Genomic DNA, 16,109 nt, shown 5'->3' with positions numbered 1-16,109 from the left:
TAACGGAAACCCAGTCGTAGTGACTTCACCAAATAGGGGTTTATTTATTATTCTCCTGGTGCGAGAAGAACACAGGACAGCAGTTAGGAGCAGCTGGAGTAGCTCCACAATGTCTTCTGGTATAAGGCCTTTCCAACTTTTTGTTCCATGAGCTAATTTCATTAGCATGTGCCAGTCATCCTCGGGGTCACAAGATGGCTTCTCTACTTCCAGGATTCGGTCTGCATTCTAGGCCAAAAAAAAAAGGAAAGAAGTGACGTGGAGGGAGGAGCCACATCTGTGTCAGAAAAGCAAAACTTGGGACTTCCCTGGTGGTCCAGGGGTTAAGAATCCGCCTTCCAATGCAGGGAACAATGGGTTCAATCCCTGGTCGGGGAACTAAAATCCCACGTGCCACGGGGCAACTAAACCCATGCGCAACAAGTAGAGAGCCCGCGTGCCGCAACTACAGAGCCCACGTGCCACAGCTACAGAGCCCACACGCTCTGGAGCCCGCGCCGCAACAAAGAGCCTGCGCACTGCAACATAAGATCCCACGTGCTGCAACTAAGACCCGACACAGCCAAAAAATAAAAATAAATATTTAAAAAAAAAAAAGAAAAGCAAAACTTTCCCAGGAGTCCCCAGCAGACTTCTGTTCAGGCTTCATTGGTCATAACCGGGTCACTTGATCAGTCTTAGCTACAAGAGGCTGAGAAGAGAGTGTTCCAGTGGGCACATTGTCTACCTGAACAAAATCAGGATTATATCAGGAAAAAAGAAAAAGGAAAAAATAAATAAAAGACTGAGTAAGCAACAAGTAGTGTCTGCCACAGCAATGTTCCAATTTTATTACATTTGTCTCATAAGACCCATTTTGGATGAACTTACATCCTTAGTTTTTCATACAGAATTACATGTTAATCATTTCACCAACCACAGAAAATAAAACATGCATTACTCGAAAGTAACAAAAGTGAAACATGCCCAGTCAAGTTGAAAAGTATATATTTGTCTCTAACACATGGGTTGTTGCCTGTGGGGACATTTCAGGATCGCCTTTTTCCCCCAAACTTAAGCCTTCTGCTTATCCACCTTGATTTTCGTATATGCCTTCGAAGGCAAGTCTACTTTCCCTTCTTTTTTCTGCTCTCACACCCTTCTGCCTGGGCATCAGTGCTGTAGAGCTATCTTTAACCAAGGGGTAAATGGGATCCTTTTCAGGAGTGTTGGAAAGGAGAAGGCTGGTCATTTCACCTGTAATCTAAAAGAAAACACAAGTAGAGATAGTGTAGAATGTGTAATTTAACCCAGTGGTCCCTAACTTTTGAAATTGTATACGTCTTAGTAAAATGTTTATACTATACACTCCCTGTATGTATTGTGTGTGTGTCTCACTGTGCTAACATATTATGTATGTACTAAGATATTATGTACAGACAAAAACGGAACTTCCGGTAGAATGAGAAAAAAATAAATATAACTGATAGGTTTTTTTTCCTCAGTGGATTTTCTACCTCAGGGGAGTGTCTTGTCCTTTCCCACTTTGGAGAACACTGATTTATCCAGTTATTTGAAGCCAAAATTTTATTTTTAACACTAACTTAGTTCATGATATATATACCTATCCATTTACTCCTTTATCAGCTTTTACATTTCTCTTAATGTGACTTAGCCTTCCATTACATCAGCCTGGTCTTATCCTTCAAGTGTCCTACCCTCAACACTTCTATCTTAATAGCTCCTTCTCTGCTGTTTTTGGAAGAAATATCCTCCTTCATTCCAGGGCTGACCCATTCACCTAGTTCTTATGCTCTTAATCCCAACCTCGTTTACCTCCTCGAAGACCTTACCCTATCTATTTCTTTGTGTTGCACCAGCCTTTAATTATGCTCAAGTTTCTTTAAGCATTTTTCCTTTGCCTCTACATCCTCATGAAGCTTCTGCTGCTTTCTGGCCCGTCTTTTTCCCTGCCAGTTTTTCCATTCACCTTCAACTCACTGCGTTCTGCATTCTTCCTCCAGCTTTTACACGTGCTTCTTTTTATTCCTCCCTGCAGTATTTGACACACACCTTTTCTCCCCAGCCACTCTTTTCCAAGCTCTTCTGCAAGTTGCACCACTTCTGTTTTTACTTACATGTAGGGCTTCCCCAGGTTTCCACCTTATCTTTCTTCTTGGTGTATCCTTTTTTCCTACATGATCTTATTTACTTACAAGGCTTCAGCCCTTCCCTGTACCATTCTGGTTACTTCCAAACTCATATATACCACCCTGACCTCTTTTCTGATTCATGATCTGTATTTCCAATTATCTGCTAAATATCTCTTCCTGGGTAACTCAGTGGTACTCAAAATAAAACATGACTAAATCCAAATCATTTTGTTTAATCCCCAAAACTCCTCTTCAGTGGAGGAAGTCATCCTCCCAATCATTCACATTAGACGGTTCAAAGTCTTTTCCTCCCATCCGTCACCAGATCTGTCCCTTTTAACTATAAAATACCCGCACCTCCCCCATTCTCAGTGCTACCCACCCTAGGGAAGCAACCTTGTATAGTGGAATCAAATATATATATATATGGCAGCAAACATTATATAGCTGACTTTGGAGTAGGATAGACCTGGGTTCAAATCCCAGTGCTGCTGTGTTCAGATCTTCATACTAGCTGTGTGACCTTGGGCATGTTGTTTAACTTCTCTTAATAGATTAGGGGTAACAGAAGCTACCTCTTCGGATCATTGTTAGGATGTACTGAAGTAAAACATACAGTCAGTGCTAAAAACCCCTGCCTAGACTGTTAATTAGATTCCTTCCTGATTTACCTGCCTTGGGTTTCTCCTGTACTCCACCTTTACACACTGCCAGCAGAGTTTATAAAATACATATGGGGTCATTTATTTTCCTATGTTAGAAGTCTCTGGTAGTTTCCTTTTTTTTTTTTCCAGGAAACTTAGAAGCACCTTTGTCTGAGTTATAAGAGTAAAGTAATCATACACTTTGTCATACAAATCAGGACACTTCAGAGAGTGAAAGGAGACATTAACTGAACAAGATTCCAGGACAACTGCCGTGGGAGAACTGGGACTAATGGTCGTACTGTGTATGCTGTTCTTTACAGTGTGCCCCCAATCCCATCTTTTGACACACCGCACTGCTCACCATTCCCAAAACATAGGTGTAGAATCCGTAGAATGCTCCTCTCCCTCCTTTTGGAAGTAAACTTACCTCTACCTCTCTCCTGCAGAATTAATCAGCCCCTCTTCCTTGGACTGTGATACTTTCCACATGTCTCTAACATAGCACTTACCTTTCTGTTACAAACATAATTGAACTCTTTCTCTCTCACTAAACTTGTGAACTTCAAGGGCCAGTCTTACTTGTCTTTAAATCCCCAGACACTCACACAGTACATGGGATCAAGTTTATATTCAGTAAATGTTTATTGAATTAATAAATAAATTGGATTTATTGATTTGCCTTGGGCAATCCATGTGTGAATAATTCAAAACATTCTTTGTTCTTTTTTAGTCTCGTCCGCACCTTGTTCCATTTAAAAAAATAAGGCAGCTTAAAAGATTATAAATAGCATAAAATCAAAGTGGATTTTCTTTTCTTTCTTTATATTTTAATATTTGTCCCTAACCCACCCTTCAAGAAAGTATTTTTCTTAACCTAATGTTCGGTGTTTCTTATCCACAATTCCCATCTCCCTAGCCATCTTCCCACTGGCCATGAGACCCAGTTCTAACACAAAACTAGAATTCCTTCCCTGGGACTTTCAGTAAAGCTTTTGCTTTCCTGATAAAAAGGAACAGATTCAGTTGGCTCAATTTTTTTTTTTTTAATACTTGATTGGATTCTGCATTTATTTTGTTCCTTATACCTGTCTAAAAGCTTAAAGACTTTTGAACGTGACAGAATTCTGCACAATTTCAAATTCTCAGCATCATATAATTCCATCTACATTTAAAATGCTATCTGATTGAATTCTGGTTACCTCACATGGCTTTTGCACCTTAAGAGATCAGCTTATAGTCATGCTGCATATTACAGTATTGTTACCTCAATTGATAGGAAATTTATTTCAAGGAAGTACATGAGAATAAGTAGTACAGAAATAGGAATCTTAGCCATGTGATCAGTCTTCATAAGAATGTATTGTAGGCAAAATCATGTAGTTAGTTGTCAGTTGGCTCAACTATTTACTACTCTTCCATCATCACTCTTCCTTCTTCAGTGGAATGTTAAAGTGGTACCTAAAGATACAGCAGCCATCTGGCAACCATGAGGATAAGAACCAACACACTAGGGCTAGTGGAGTTGAAAGCTAGAGAAACCTGGGTTCCTAACAGCATCTTTAAGCCATTGAACCAGCCTTTGACTCGTAACTTACAGGATTACTTATACACTGAACAATAAGCACGCATCTCTCAAGAAATTGTCAGTTGGATTTTCTGCTTCTTTGCAGCCAAACACACTGCTAACTGATACACTCATCAACCTAACTTCAAACTTGTAATTTTAAAACATTTTAAAGCAGTTTTAGTAATTTTTTTATAAAGAGAGTAGTTTCATAAGATTTAAATGAAATAAATGCACTCAGTATTGTTTTTCTGTATGATGAAAATAGAAAGTTGCCTTTCCTAAATTCTTCATATCCTGTAATTTGAAAAACTTTCACCACATGTTCAATAATGTCAGTGAATAATGCTACTAGAAAATGAGGGGTTTTGTTTTAAGAAAGCAAGTTTGCAGATGAGGTATTATTTTATTCACACATATCTTAACACAGTATGGTCACTCCATTTTATTCTTTATTTAAAAATTAATATCTTAAAAGACATATCTTAACTATTTAAGACTAAGCCACTCCATTTTCTACACTTTTACTACAAAGTTGAAGATAAGATATTCTCTACTAGATAAGCTGCATTAAGTGTTCCTGATAGTAATGGATATATACCCTTGCTGCTTACCTATTTTTAAAAGTTCTATGTCAAATGGCATATTTATCATAACTGCATATTTTTGTAAAAAAAAAAAATATATATATATACGTTTTCTAGTTCAGGTAACAGATGTATTTCTCTGAGATAGTGTTGAGAAATATTTCAAGCCTTTTTTAGCTGTGATATTTAAGCCAAGCAGATCTCTGTATGCTTTAATTGCACCTATTTAACTGCATAGTATTAAGAAGAATGTTTATTTATTAAGCATTTAGTCAGCTTTAATGTGTTTTTTCCTTAGTACCAAGGATGATTGCTTCAGTGTTAATATTCAGCCTCCTGTTGGAGAACTGCTTTTACCTGTGGCCATGTCAGAGAAAGATTTTAAGAAAGAGCAAGGTGAGAGATTATTACAATTTACTAGAAATTGGCATCCCAAATAACATGTGCTCATTCCTCTGGCTGGTCTCTAAAATAAATTACCATATGTACATAGCCATTAACAGATGTCAACGCACAGTCTTCCAATTTTTGCTAATGCTTTGCGTTTATAAAATAACCTTAAAGGTATATGTTTGTCTACATTCCTGGCATACTTGCAAATTGATTAATATGTCTTTTAAATAATAAATTGATTCTTAATTAACTTTTCAATTCTTGGAGTTTTGGTTTGTCAATCTAATGATGTATTCATGTGTTTTGTATTAGTGAAAATGTCAGGAATTTGGGACTTAGCAAAGTCTCATCACTATACATGTTATGTTTCTGTATTTCCTTTCACTATAGAACCGTTTTTCGTGTTCTACTAATGTATTTTTCCCTGTACACATTAGAGTGCCCTACCCTTCAAAATAAAATCCTAATTATAGTATTAAAATACCTCCATTTTCTTTTGACCTTATTCTGTATTGAAGAAATGCTATGCTGTCAGGCTATATCAGAGCTGAAACATTTTAAAATAAGCACCAAAAACAAAAACATTTTCAGCATAATGAAAGCATTAATATCTTGGGCTTGCCCTAGAGTTAAGCATACTTTCTAATAAAAACAACTTTTGTCTTGTATGAATAAGGGAAAACAACTGCCTCATTTTATGTGTTTAATTAAGAATTGCATTTATAAAAACTAGGACATATTTAAATGGTATAGTCAGCAATGTTTTAAAGTTTATGTGAATCTAGGCTATTTTTTTCTTTGGAGGGGGTTATCAAAGATTCCCTTCATCTTGAGGTCATTAAATCATACCTGTCAAGCTTTCACAAAGTACAGGCAAACACAAATATCTACACCTAAAGAGAAGGGCTTGCTTCCTGGCACTCTATCATGTAGTGCCAGAGATTTTTTTTTTTTTTTTTAAACTATGAACCTTTGCAGTTCACAATGTCAGAAGGGCCTGTTGTAGAAGAATCTCACAAAGAAAATCTCATACATGACTGTAAATTAATAGTAACCGTTTATTCTTCTGCCTTATTTTTAAGTGATAAAAAAGAATGACTAAATCCATCTCTGAGTTTACTTTTCTTGGAAGTTGATTATTGCTATAGAAGAAAGTCATATCTGTGATTTTATTTTTCTATTGACAAATTGAATTGATTCTTACATTTGCTATTCTTACCCTTTGCTGGCTAAAGCCTGCCTCTCTGCTTTACACCTGCTCAGCAAACCCAGGTGAGTGGCACACAGGGACTGAATAAAGCCTTGGCACATTTATTGTTAAGGGGATATTCCTTTTTTGAAAAGTGCAGCTAAAGTATTTCTAAAGCAGAAGATTATTGTATATCTTTTCTCTTCCTCAGCTTTGGTTTAGAATTATGTACTTGATATTTTGATCAAGTTTTTTGTGCTCTGCTGTGACCGAGGGATTTTTTTCCCTGACTAGCCATACAGAACCGTAATCACGTGAGAGAGGAGCACTTGGAGAACAGCTGTGGTCCTCTGTGGAGTTGTTGCCAAAATTCCTTTTTCTTCTGCCATTTTACTTCTATGGTTGTTGATTATTTGTCTGAATAAATCTGGCAGCTGTTTGCTATGTTCAATAGAGCAGAAAGGCTACTCTGAATAAAGCTATTTGAAAATTTGTTTATATGAAGTATTTGTAAATCCTTGCAGGTCTCTTGGCATTTCTGTATCATGCTTTCTGTCCTCCTGAGTTCATTCTTTGATATGGGACTTGATGCTGACAAATTTACCGCAGGTTTAAAGAGTCTTCAATAGCATCCTTTTAGTTCTAGATTTCAGCTGCTTTGGTAATAGAGGTCTCAATTCTCAACTTTACACATGTATTTGTTTGTTATACTACTCTAGGAAGAGCTTAGCTTATTTTGCAGAAGATACCTAGAAATGACTCATTAACTGAAAATTCTAAATCAGAATAAAAATCACTTTCCTCAGATTTTATCAGTGCAAACTTAGGGAAGTTAAAATGCCAATAAATTTAAGAAATGTCTGTGTGCATCATTACATGCTAGCTTTAACTTGTTTTTCTACTTTAAATAAAATGAATTTACACACTTAATATCTCATTTCACAAGGCATATATTTCAAGACTCAAGAAATGTATTAAATGTATTAACTAGGATTTAACTGAAGAAATTATAATTAAAAACATGAGAAATATGGTTCTATTTTTATACTACCGATGTTCATATTTGAAAAGTGTATATAATTTTAAATAAGAATACTTCTAACAGGTTGTACATATTAGATTAATATATTTTTAAATGGAAATGTTTTGTTCCTAATATACAGCCTGCTCTATCACTTTTTCTCAGTTGTTGCATTTAGAGTTCCATGACCAAACATGCATTTTTATAAGGTTGGTAGTCAAAGTGCTAAACAAAAGATTGGTTTATCGTATATTTTGAAGTTATCCAGAGTATTCATATTATGAGCCTTAACCAGAAGCCATATTTTTTTCATTATTATGAGTTTTGAGCCTTGCAAAGTTAGTTCATGATCTAGCTCTGGGATGATTTCAGTACTATCAATAGAGATCTCTGTTTTACTTTTAAAAATGTAATTGCGTTTCTTGAAGCAGTTTTAATTGTAAGAGACCCAAGCCAACTGCTTATTCCAAATTTCCTCCTCTTATTCATTTTCTTCTTATGAATTAAATTGGAAATCTAAAACTTACGGGAAATTTTTTAAATCTTCTTTTCTTATTTTATTTACATTTTAGCAGTTAATTACAGCTGATTAACCTAAATTAAGTGCTGTCCGCTGCCTCACCAAAATTAGGTAAATTCTAATGAAGCAACAAATTCTGTAGTCTGAGAATTTTAAAATATTTCTCCAGTAACTTTACCTTTATTATGCATGAGCAGGCTGTATAGTGTTTGAAGTCTGTTTTTGTAGAGAAACTTTTAATGATATCTTGGCATATTTTTCTTTCTCGTTAATTTAAGAATACCTGATATATTTTCATTTAGAAAAAATCTCTGGTTTAAGAAACCTAGAATGGCTACTTAATTTCATTATGATTTATGCCTCCATCTTCTGGGTTGCTAGCTAGCAAGATGCTAATTCTTTAAATGGCCAGACATTCACTATTTTCTGGCCCTTAACCACCGCAGGCAATCATATTTGATGCCCCTTAATAAGAGCACCTTTTTTTCTTTCCAGGTTCTTTTTCCACCTCAGCAATCGAGACAATACATTTGCTTACCGTGCTGCTCTCCTAAGTGTTCTTTTGCATGTAAATTAATCTTGATTCAGTTTACACTGTCATGCTGAGTGGTACAAATTGCCTATAACAATAAAACAGCATGAGTTAAAAATAAAGGGGGGTGGGAAGGCAGATTGAATGTGTGCCTTACTTGATAGGATGTTACTTTGCTTTATGCCAATACATTAGCTGGCGATAATGAATCTTCTGTTCTGAAAAGCATGGTTTAGCTGATTTTTTTAATTTTACTTCAGTGGAGCAATACCTTGTCTCTTATAGACCAAGTTAGACAAACCATTAATGACAAGAGTGTTAAGGTTAAATATGAAGCAATGCATTCACTTCTCTGAGTGCTATCCATCTTTCCATTTACAGGAGCTTGACAAAAGTACTGGCTTTGTACAACATTTCCTTTAATTACAGGCCGAGGGAAACAGGCTTTTAACATAAACATAGTTGCATTCATTTATTCAGAAGTTGCTCTTCAATAGAGCTTAATGGAGAAGGTTTAAATCCTAAATGAGTACACACATCTCTCAGCAGTGTTATGTCAGCAGCCACTGTGCTTTACTTAAAAGCAGTGTTTGCTTGTGTGGTTTTTAAAGCTTTTGCCTAATATTGAAGTTATACAGTCTAAGACAGAACGTAGTGTCCCCGAGTTTGAAAGTGGTTAGTAAAAACTGTTCTTTGTTAAAAGCTAAGTAAGTCTTTTTACAGTGTTAGGCTTTAGTCTTCATGCTGCTAAATCATAGGGATTTAAAATTTTTTCTGTTGTATTTGCAATAAATAACAAAATTAAATACATAATCCTAAAGGTGGAGGGCCTTTTGAAAATATAAAATCAGCTTTTACCATTTTCATAAATTTTGTAAACTATTGTACACATATCATATGTCTCAAAAGATAATCATTTTTTAGTAGATACCGTTAGGAGTCAATGACTTACATCACAGATCCAGATAGATGGCATTTATTATAACTATTTTGGTTTTTTTTAACTGGGTACTTAATTTCAGTATTTGTTCCAAGAGTTTGGTATGCTATTGAATTTGTCCTTTGAACATTTGTACGTAAGATTCTGATATTAATGGCATGCCTTGTGTTAATTCTATGTGGTTTTTGTTCATGATTTTGCTTAACTTAGTTTCTTTCTTAAATATTATTTGAAATGTCTGAGATTTAAGTTTTTCCAATTTACATTGTTTCCTTTGTTTTCAAATGTTTTTGCTTCAGAAATTTCAGTTGTTTTTGTCAGTAACCATAGTTCCATTTACTAGGCAAATACTGTTATCACTAAGTGTAGCTTAGGTACTTGTCCATGTTTCAGAACCACGTAACTGTTCGGTGACTTTCAGTCACTGTTGAGATAACTTTGATCCATTATATTGAGACCATTCATTGTGTAATGCTGCTAGTTATTCCAGAAACGCTTTGATTTGTTCTCAAGCAGCATTTGGTAAGAGAGATCTTTGAATGAAAAGGAGAGGAAAAAAACCCCAAACTCTTAAAAAGTAAAAACTTAATAGTTTATAAAGCCCAAATTAATTGCATATATTTTAAAGAGACTGAAATTGGAATTTTATCTTTGTGATTCTATGCTTTTATCAATCTTAGTATTTAAAATCAGGTTATTAAGAGTGATGTTCGACTGCATTTTTACACATTTTTCAACACAGCGAGGATTTTAAAAATTTTTTTAATCAGTTGCAGTTCATTTTAATTTTATGATAATTATCTTGTAAGTTACATTCTGAAGTGGTATTTCTTCTCTTAAAAATGTTTTTAAATTTTGGCTATGAATTTTAAATTGTTCAATGTAATTTTCATAAAGAAATTAGTAAAAGGGAGCCGCCTTTTGCTTCTTACAGGAATGCTAACGGGAATGAATGAAACTTCTACTGTAATTATTGCTGCACCGCAGAATTTCACTTCCTCTGTGATCCTTCAGAAGGTTGTAAACGTAGCCAACGTAGGTGTAGTCCCTTCTGGCCAAGATAATATACACAGGTAGGTTCACTGACACGTGATGTGGAGATAACTTGTCTACATGTATAAATATATACTTTTCAATTCATAGTTTTCCTTGAAAATAATAACCCCTAAACATATGTGCCCCTCCTTTTTTATGATGATACATTTGATTGATTGGTTTGGATTAAGGCCCTCTTCCCTATTTCATACAATCCTTAGTACACGGATATGGGCTTTCCTGAAAGATACAGATAGTATACCTGCATTTTATAGTAGCTCGGTGATTTGTAAAGGTACCTTGTGTGAGATATGGCTGAGAATTTCTTATTTCACCAGATTCAGTGAATTCCAGGAAGAACTGTTTTATAAAGCAATGGATTTGGACTTTTTTTACTTGAAAAGGGGGAAGTTTGTGTATAGATTTCCTTCTGACAGCAATTCCCTAAGGCTGCTTCCAGTAATAAGGAGCTGCTAGACAACCAACATGGGGCCAAATGCAGCTTCTGTTTCTTAGGCCAGGAAATATCTTCACCACCAACCATCTAAAACATGAGGTGCAAGTTATTTGTCCTTAAAGGTAGCAGAAAGTGTGATTAGTATGTGCCTTCTTTGTATTCTTATGAATGCTAGTGGCTTGAAATGAAAGTAAAATAATTACTCCTTAAATAAACATGCAGTTGTTACTTAGTCCTCTGTGAGTTTAAAGGAATTCATTGCAAACTATCTTTAATTCCTCTGCCATTCTACTGCCAATGGCGTACTTCCACCATTACATTTAGGAAATAAATTGAAAATCAAAGAGAACACCTTCAACCCTTTAAAAATGTATTTTTAAATTAATACAGGGGCAAGAGAGGCCCCATATAAAGAGCTCTGTGGGTGATCTGGATTTTTTTAGACTCAGTTCTGCCATTATTGGGCTTTATAACTTCTCCTTATGGGCTTTAAATTCCTCATCTGTTTGGAAATTGATGGCAGGGAAAAGAAGGTGATTGAAATGAAATTCTATTATCTATGGAAGAACATTGGACTTGACATCAGAAGAGCTGAGTTCAAGTCTTGATCTGCCATTACAGAGTTGCCTAACTTCATCTACTAATCATGACAGAATGAAAACTGCATGTACTAGTCAAAAATCAAATTTACCTTGTGCCTTTTTTTTTTTTTTTTTGTGAAGAGGAGGTCCTTAAGTAAGTTGCTCAAGATGCTTCCATTTCTTAATTTATGATAAGCCCTATCTGTCTCACATAGGGTGGTGATAAAATAATAAAATGGATATAAGATCATCATATTGGTACCGCAATGCAAATACACCTTATCTGTCAGTTAGTGTTGTTCAATAGGGGAAAAAATGAACAAAAAGAAGGCTTTTAGTAAAAATTTTTGGTTCTAAGTCTTCCTTGTTTTGTTTTCTGCTTTAAATACTTTTTTTTCACTTTCCTGAGTGATTTTCTTCAGCAGAAGTTGTTCTGTTTTATGTATGGATCCTTTGAATTATTGAAATTACTAAAACACCAAAATATTGTACATCAACTGTAACTTTTAGCTTATGCTGTATGAAATTTTACCTGACACATATAGTATCCAGCAATACTTCAGTCTTATTTTAATACGTTCCTTTGTAGTAGACAAAACAACATAGGGTAACCCTTGTTTTTGTTGGAACTTCTAATTAAGTGTTTGTTTTGCCTTGTATGCGGGTTTTTAACTTTTCTGAAAGCAATGACAGTGTTCTAGGTTTTTGTTTCTTAGAAGAAAATAGCCAGATTACCTTCTCAAAGCCAACTAATATGAAAGCCATTTTCCTATTGGGAAACAGACTAAGAAAGACACTTAGCACAGTTGTATAATTCTTATTAAAGCATAAAGTTTGCCTATAACTTGTCTTGGTGGTTTAGAACTTAATGCCTGTTCACAGGATTAAGTTACAGTCAATTCTCAATTATCCATACCAGTGCAGGGGAGACACACAACTAGGAACCATTTCTATCTGGCTTTGGAGTGCAGAGTTTGCACTTACACTTAATGGCCATGGTCCTCATACACTTCTGCAATGTGTTGACACTTTTCCAGTCCAGCCTTATCACAGTGGCCTGGTATTTGGCTCTGTAACTTGTTACTACAGAGCCAAAAGTGAATAAAATGCCTATATATAATTCTAAATAGGCTGTGCTATCTTAACTTGCCTCACAAGTCTCATGATACTTATTGAAAATGTTTTACATTTGCTTTTTTTATAGTAAGGTATGACTGTAATAATGTTTTAAATTTTAGAAGGCTTCCAATAAATACCTAGAGTTATTAGTAGTTTTCATACAGGTATTGACAAAAACTACTATCCCACAAATGTAACATTTTTTGCCATTCTTTTATGCTCAGTAAGTTAAAACTGAAATTAAACAGTTGTTAGTACAGTCTGTACCAATGGCTTTCTTAATTTCATTTAAAATGAAATAGCAATTACTGTTTATAATAGCAAAAATTAACAGTTTACCACTTTATTGAATTGTATTAATGTTTTTGACAGTGTTCAGTAGGGTATTACCCTGTGGGATGAATGAGTTTATATATCTAAGCCTTTATATTATTTAGTTGTTAGTAATAAAATTGAAATCTCTATGAGATTTTTGAATGACTTCTCTATTCTTCTGTGGTAGTTGCTTTTTTGAGTTTATGAAAAATAGGACCAAAACCATTATTGTATTTATTAATGGTAATCATTTTTAATAAAAAACAATAAGCTTGAAAAGCATTTTGACCATTAGTATTTTAAGAAATTAAAATTTTCAGTACAATAAATTATTCTTGGCTGGCCTACCTATGTTCTATTTAATTTTTCAGGATCTTTTATTTTTGAGAGGACTTTTTAATTAGCATTAGAATATTCTTTCTGACCATTCAATGAATTAAGTTCCCATTGTCTAGTTTTAGGATAATTTATTCCTACTACTCCTTACAATTTGAATATTTTTTACATTAAATACCAAGTTAAAAAGTATTTAACATAAGAATTAGCTAAGAAAAAGTGAATCTTCATTAATATGCAGAAGTGTGTAATAGTATAAAGTAGAAATTTTAATTGAATACGTAAGAGAAAATGGTTCCTAACACATTAGCAGCAAATACCTCCATTAAGAAAAAGTCAATTAAAGGAGCACAAGTTTTACGGAATTCAATTCAAAAACCAGGAGCATTTTCAGCATAGTTAACCGGTTTCAAAGATCAGTTGAGAAGGTAGAACTACTTTCAGATTATGTGACATTTAGTTTTGATTTTCTAAATGAGCCATAGAATCAGAAAGCCAACCAGTATACTATTGAAAGACTTAATTTTACCTTCCTTTCTGTGGTATGTACTTACTGGTTGAAAAAGCTGCTCTTTGAGAACAAAACCATCTTATTGAGATCTACAGAGTTATGGTCATTGTGCCAATCTGCTGTTTTCCAAATTACAGTTACCACATGATAAGGGGTAATAGAGAAGTCAAAATCAAAAAAATCATAAAAAGCATTTATTAAATATATAGCCGAACATCTTCATGTCCTATGTTAGATACTCATATAAGAATGTGAGACACTGTGAAAGTCTTAAAGCACATTATTTAAAACAATACTAATAGAGTATATACAAAGGGCAGAATGAACAACAGTAAACCAGTATATGAATAGACTGAAAAGTTAAAAGGTGAAGATGTTTTGTGTTTTAGGGGAGGTTAGAAAGACTAGCATTGGAAATCCTAGGTTTATCCCGGGCCAGAAAAAATTTCTTGTGTCCTTCCAAGAAAGAAATTAAGTAGTGTTTATGAAGGAGATTTGTATTCAATAGTGTAGAAACTGAGGTGCATTTGCTTTAATTACATTGCTTGTCCTCTGATAAACTAATGTATAAAAACGACCAAAATGCAGAAAGCCAAAAAATCTATACCTTCAAAATCTCTAACGTTGTTCTGTATAAAAGAACCATGTGGGAGTTTGTGTAAAACTCAGATTCCTGGGACCCACACCCAAAAACTCAGATTCAGGACTGCTGGGACGGGACCCAGTATTCCAAGTGGTTGCAGATAAATGTTCCAAAAGTTCATAGTTAATGCTAGCCACATGGCATATTTTAAAATATATTTTTCTGTGTTTATGTTTCTTTTTTACAGGTTAGTCATTAAGGAACATCAGTAGACAAGATGTTTGATTTAGGTTTTTCTTCTTTTTATCCAGTGTGTTCCAGCCAGGAAAGTCTGTTGTTAGCTAGAGTAGCACATTACAGTGGTAGCTATGAAACAGTCTTAGACCATAAGTAAAAGTTTGTCTTTCAGCAGTCTCAACATTTTACATTTTAACCCAGTTTCAGGAATTCTGACATTCATATACAGTAGTATTGTTTAAAAACAGTTGTCATACAACCTACTCATTTTTCCCTTTCGTGAACAACAAATTGACCTTATAAGGGGTGATATTTGAGTGAAAACAGAAAGCCATGTCTCTGCCACGATTCTATTTTAGTTCTTAGCTTATTCAGTAAGACCTTAGGACAGCTTTCACTAACTTGTATTCAGTACTTACATTCCTTTTTTCCCCCTGTATATCGTAATCTATGGTTTGGATTTTGTTTACCCTGTCACTTTTTTAATTTGCAAATTTTGAACATATACAACCTGTGAATAATTACAATCCTTATAGAATAAATGTCGTTTTACTGTTGTTACTTAGGTCCTTAACTATTAGAAAAATCTGGTGTTGTGAATGGAACTGTGAATCCATGGCAACCTAGTAGCCAACTTTTTAATTTATCAACACACTTAAAGACAGTTTATTGTTTTAGGATTAAAATAAAATTTTTTTTACTTACAGTAGTTGTAAAGAACAACTTATTTCTAGTCCTTAAACTCATCCAGTGAATCACTGTTGTATACATGTTTATGGTTATTAATAGGGGAAATACTGGTATATACCATTGTTTCTATCCTAAAATATCTATATTGTGTAACTCCTTCATTCAATATTTTTTGAAGACCTTTGTGACAGATTTTGTTGCTGCTGGGGTTACAAACGTGAATGACATAGTTACTTCTTGGTGGGGGTCTTTGATATTTTCCTTTTTTTGGTTCTTAGGTTGATCAACCTTTGGGTTATTTTTGTTTGCTAGTTGTTTTATTTCTTTTCCCCTGATAACTATGGAATATTTAAATACTGGGTAATTTTGAAGGACCATAATGGACAAGAATGACATTTGATGGCTTAGTGCCCTAATTTTATAAGCTTGATACTATAGTCACCATACTTCACCTGTCTTAAAACAAAAGTTTGTACAAACAGTTGTTAATATAAAGATGCTAGGCTTCTGTCTTTTCTATGATATGACAAATTGGAGAGAATTTCCAGTGGGCCAGTGGTTAAGACTTGCCACTTTCACTGCAGAGGGCCCGGGGTTCAATCCCTGGTCAGGGAACTAAGATCCCCACAGGCCACGTGGCACAGCCAAAAAACAAACAAACAAATAAACAGACAAAAAACTAATTGGCATCTCAAACCAGGACTAAGATTTGTAGAACCT

At 34.6% G+C, this 16,109-nt stretch overlaps 1 protein-coding gene across 1 annotated transcript in view; it reads left to right on the top strand.

Annotated features, from left to right (window-relative positions):
* Positions 1-16,109, top strand: part of AP3B1 (adaptor related protein complex 3 subunit beta 1) — a 283,078-nt gene that overhangs the window by 260,657 nt on the left and 6,312 nt on the right. The window contains exons 25-26 of the mRNA XM_068535546.1: positions 5,229-5,326; positions 10,460-10,598. Of these exons, the coding sequence (XP_068391647.1) occupies positions 5,229-5,326; positions 10,460-10,598 (237 nt within the window). The remainder of the gene's footprint in view (positions 1-5,228; positions 5,327-10,459; positions 10,599-16,109) is intronic.

The sequence above is a fragment of the Eschrichtius robustus genome, chromosome 2 (genome assembly GCF_028021215.1).
Source record: "Eschrichtius robustus isolate mEscRob2 chromosome 2, mEscRob2.pri, whole genome shotgun sequence".
In the NCBI taxonomy this organism is placed as follows: domain Eukaryota; kingdom Metazoa; phylum Chordata; class Mammalia; order Artiodactyla; family Eschrichtiidae; genus Eschrichtius; species Eschrichtius robustus.
The sequence above is the reverse complement of the archived record's forward strand: the minus strand, read 5'-3'. Positions and strand labels throughout refer to the sequence as shown.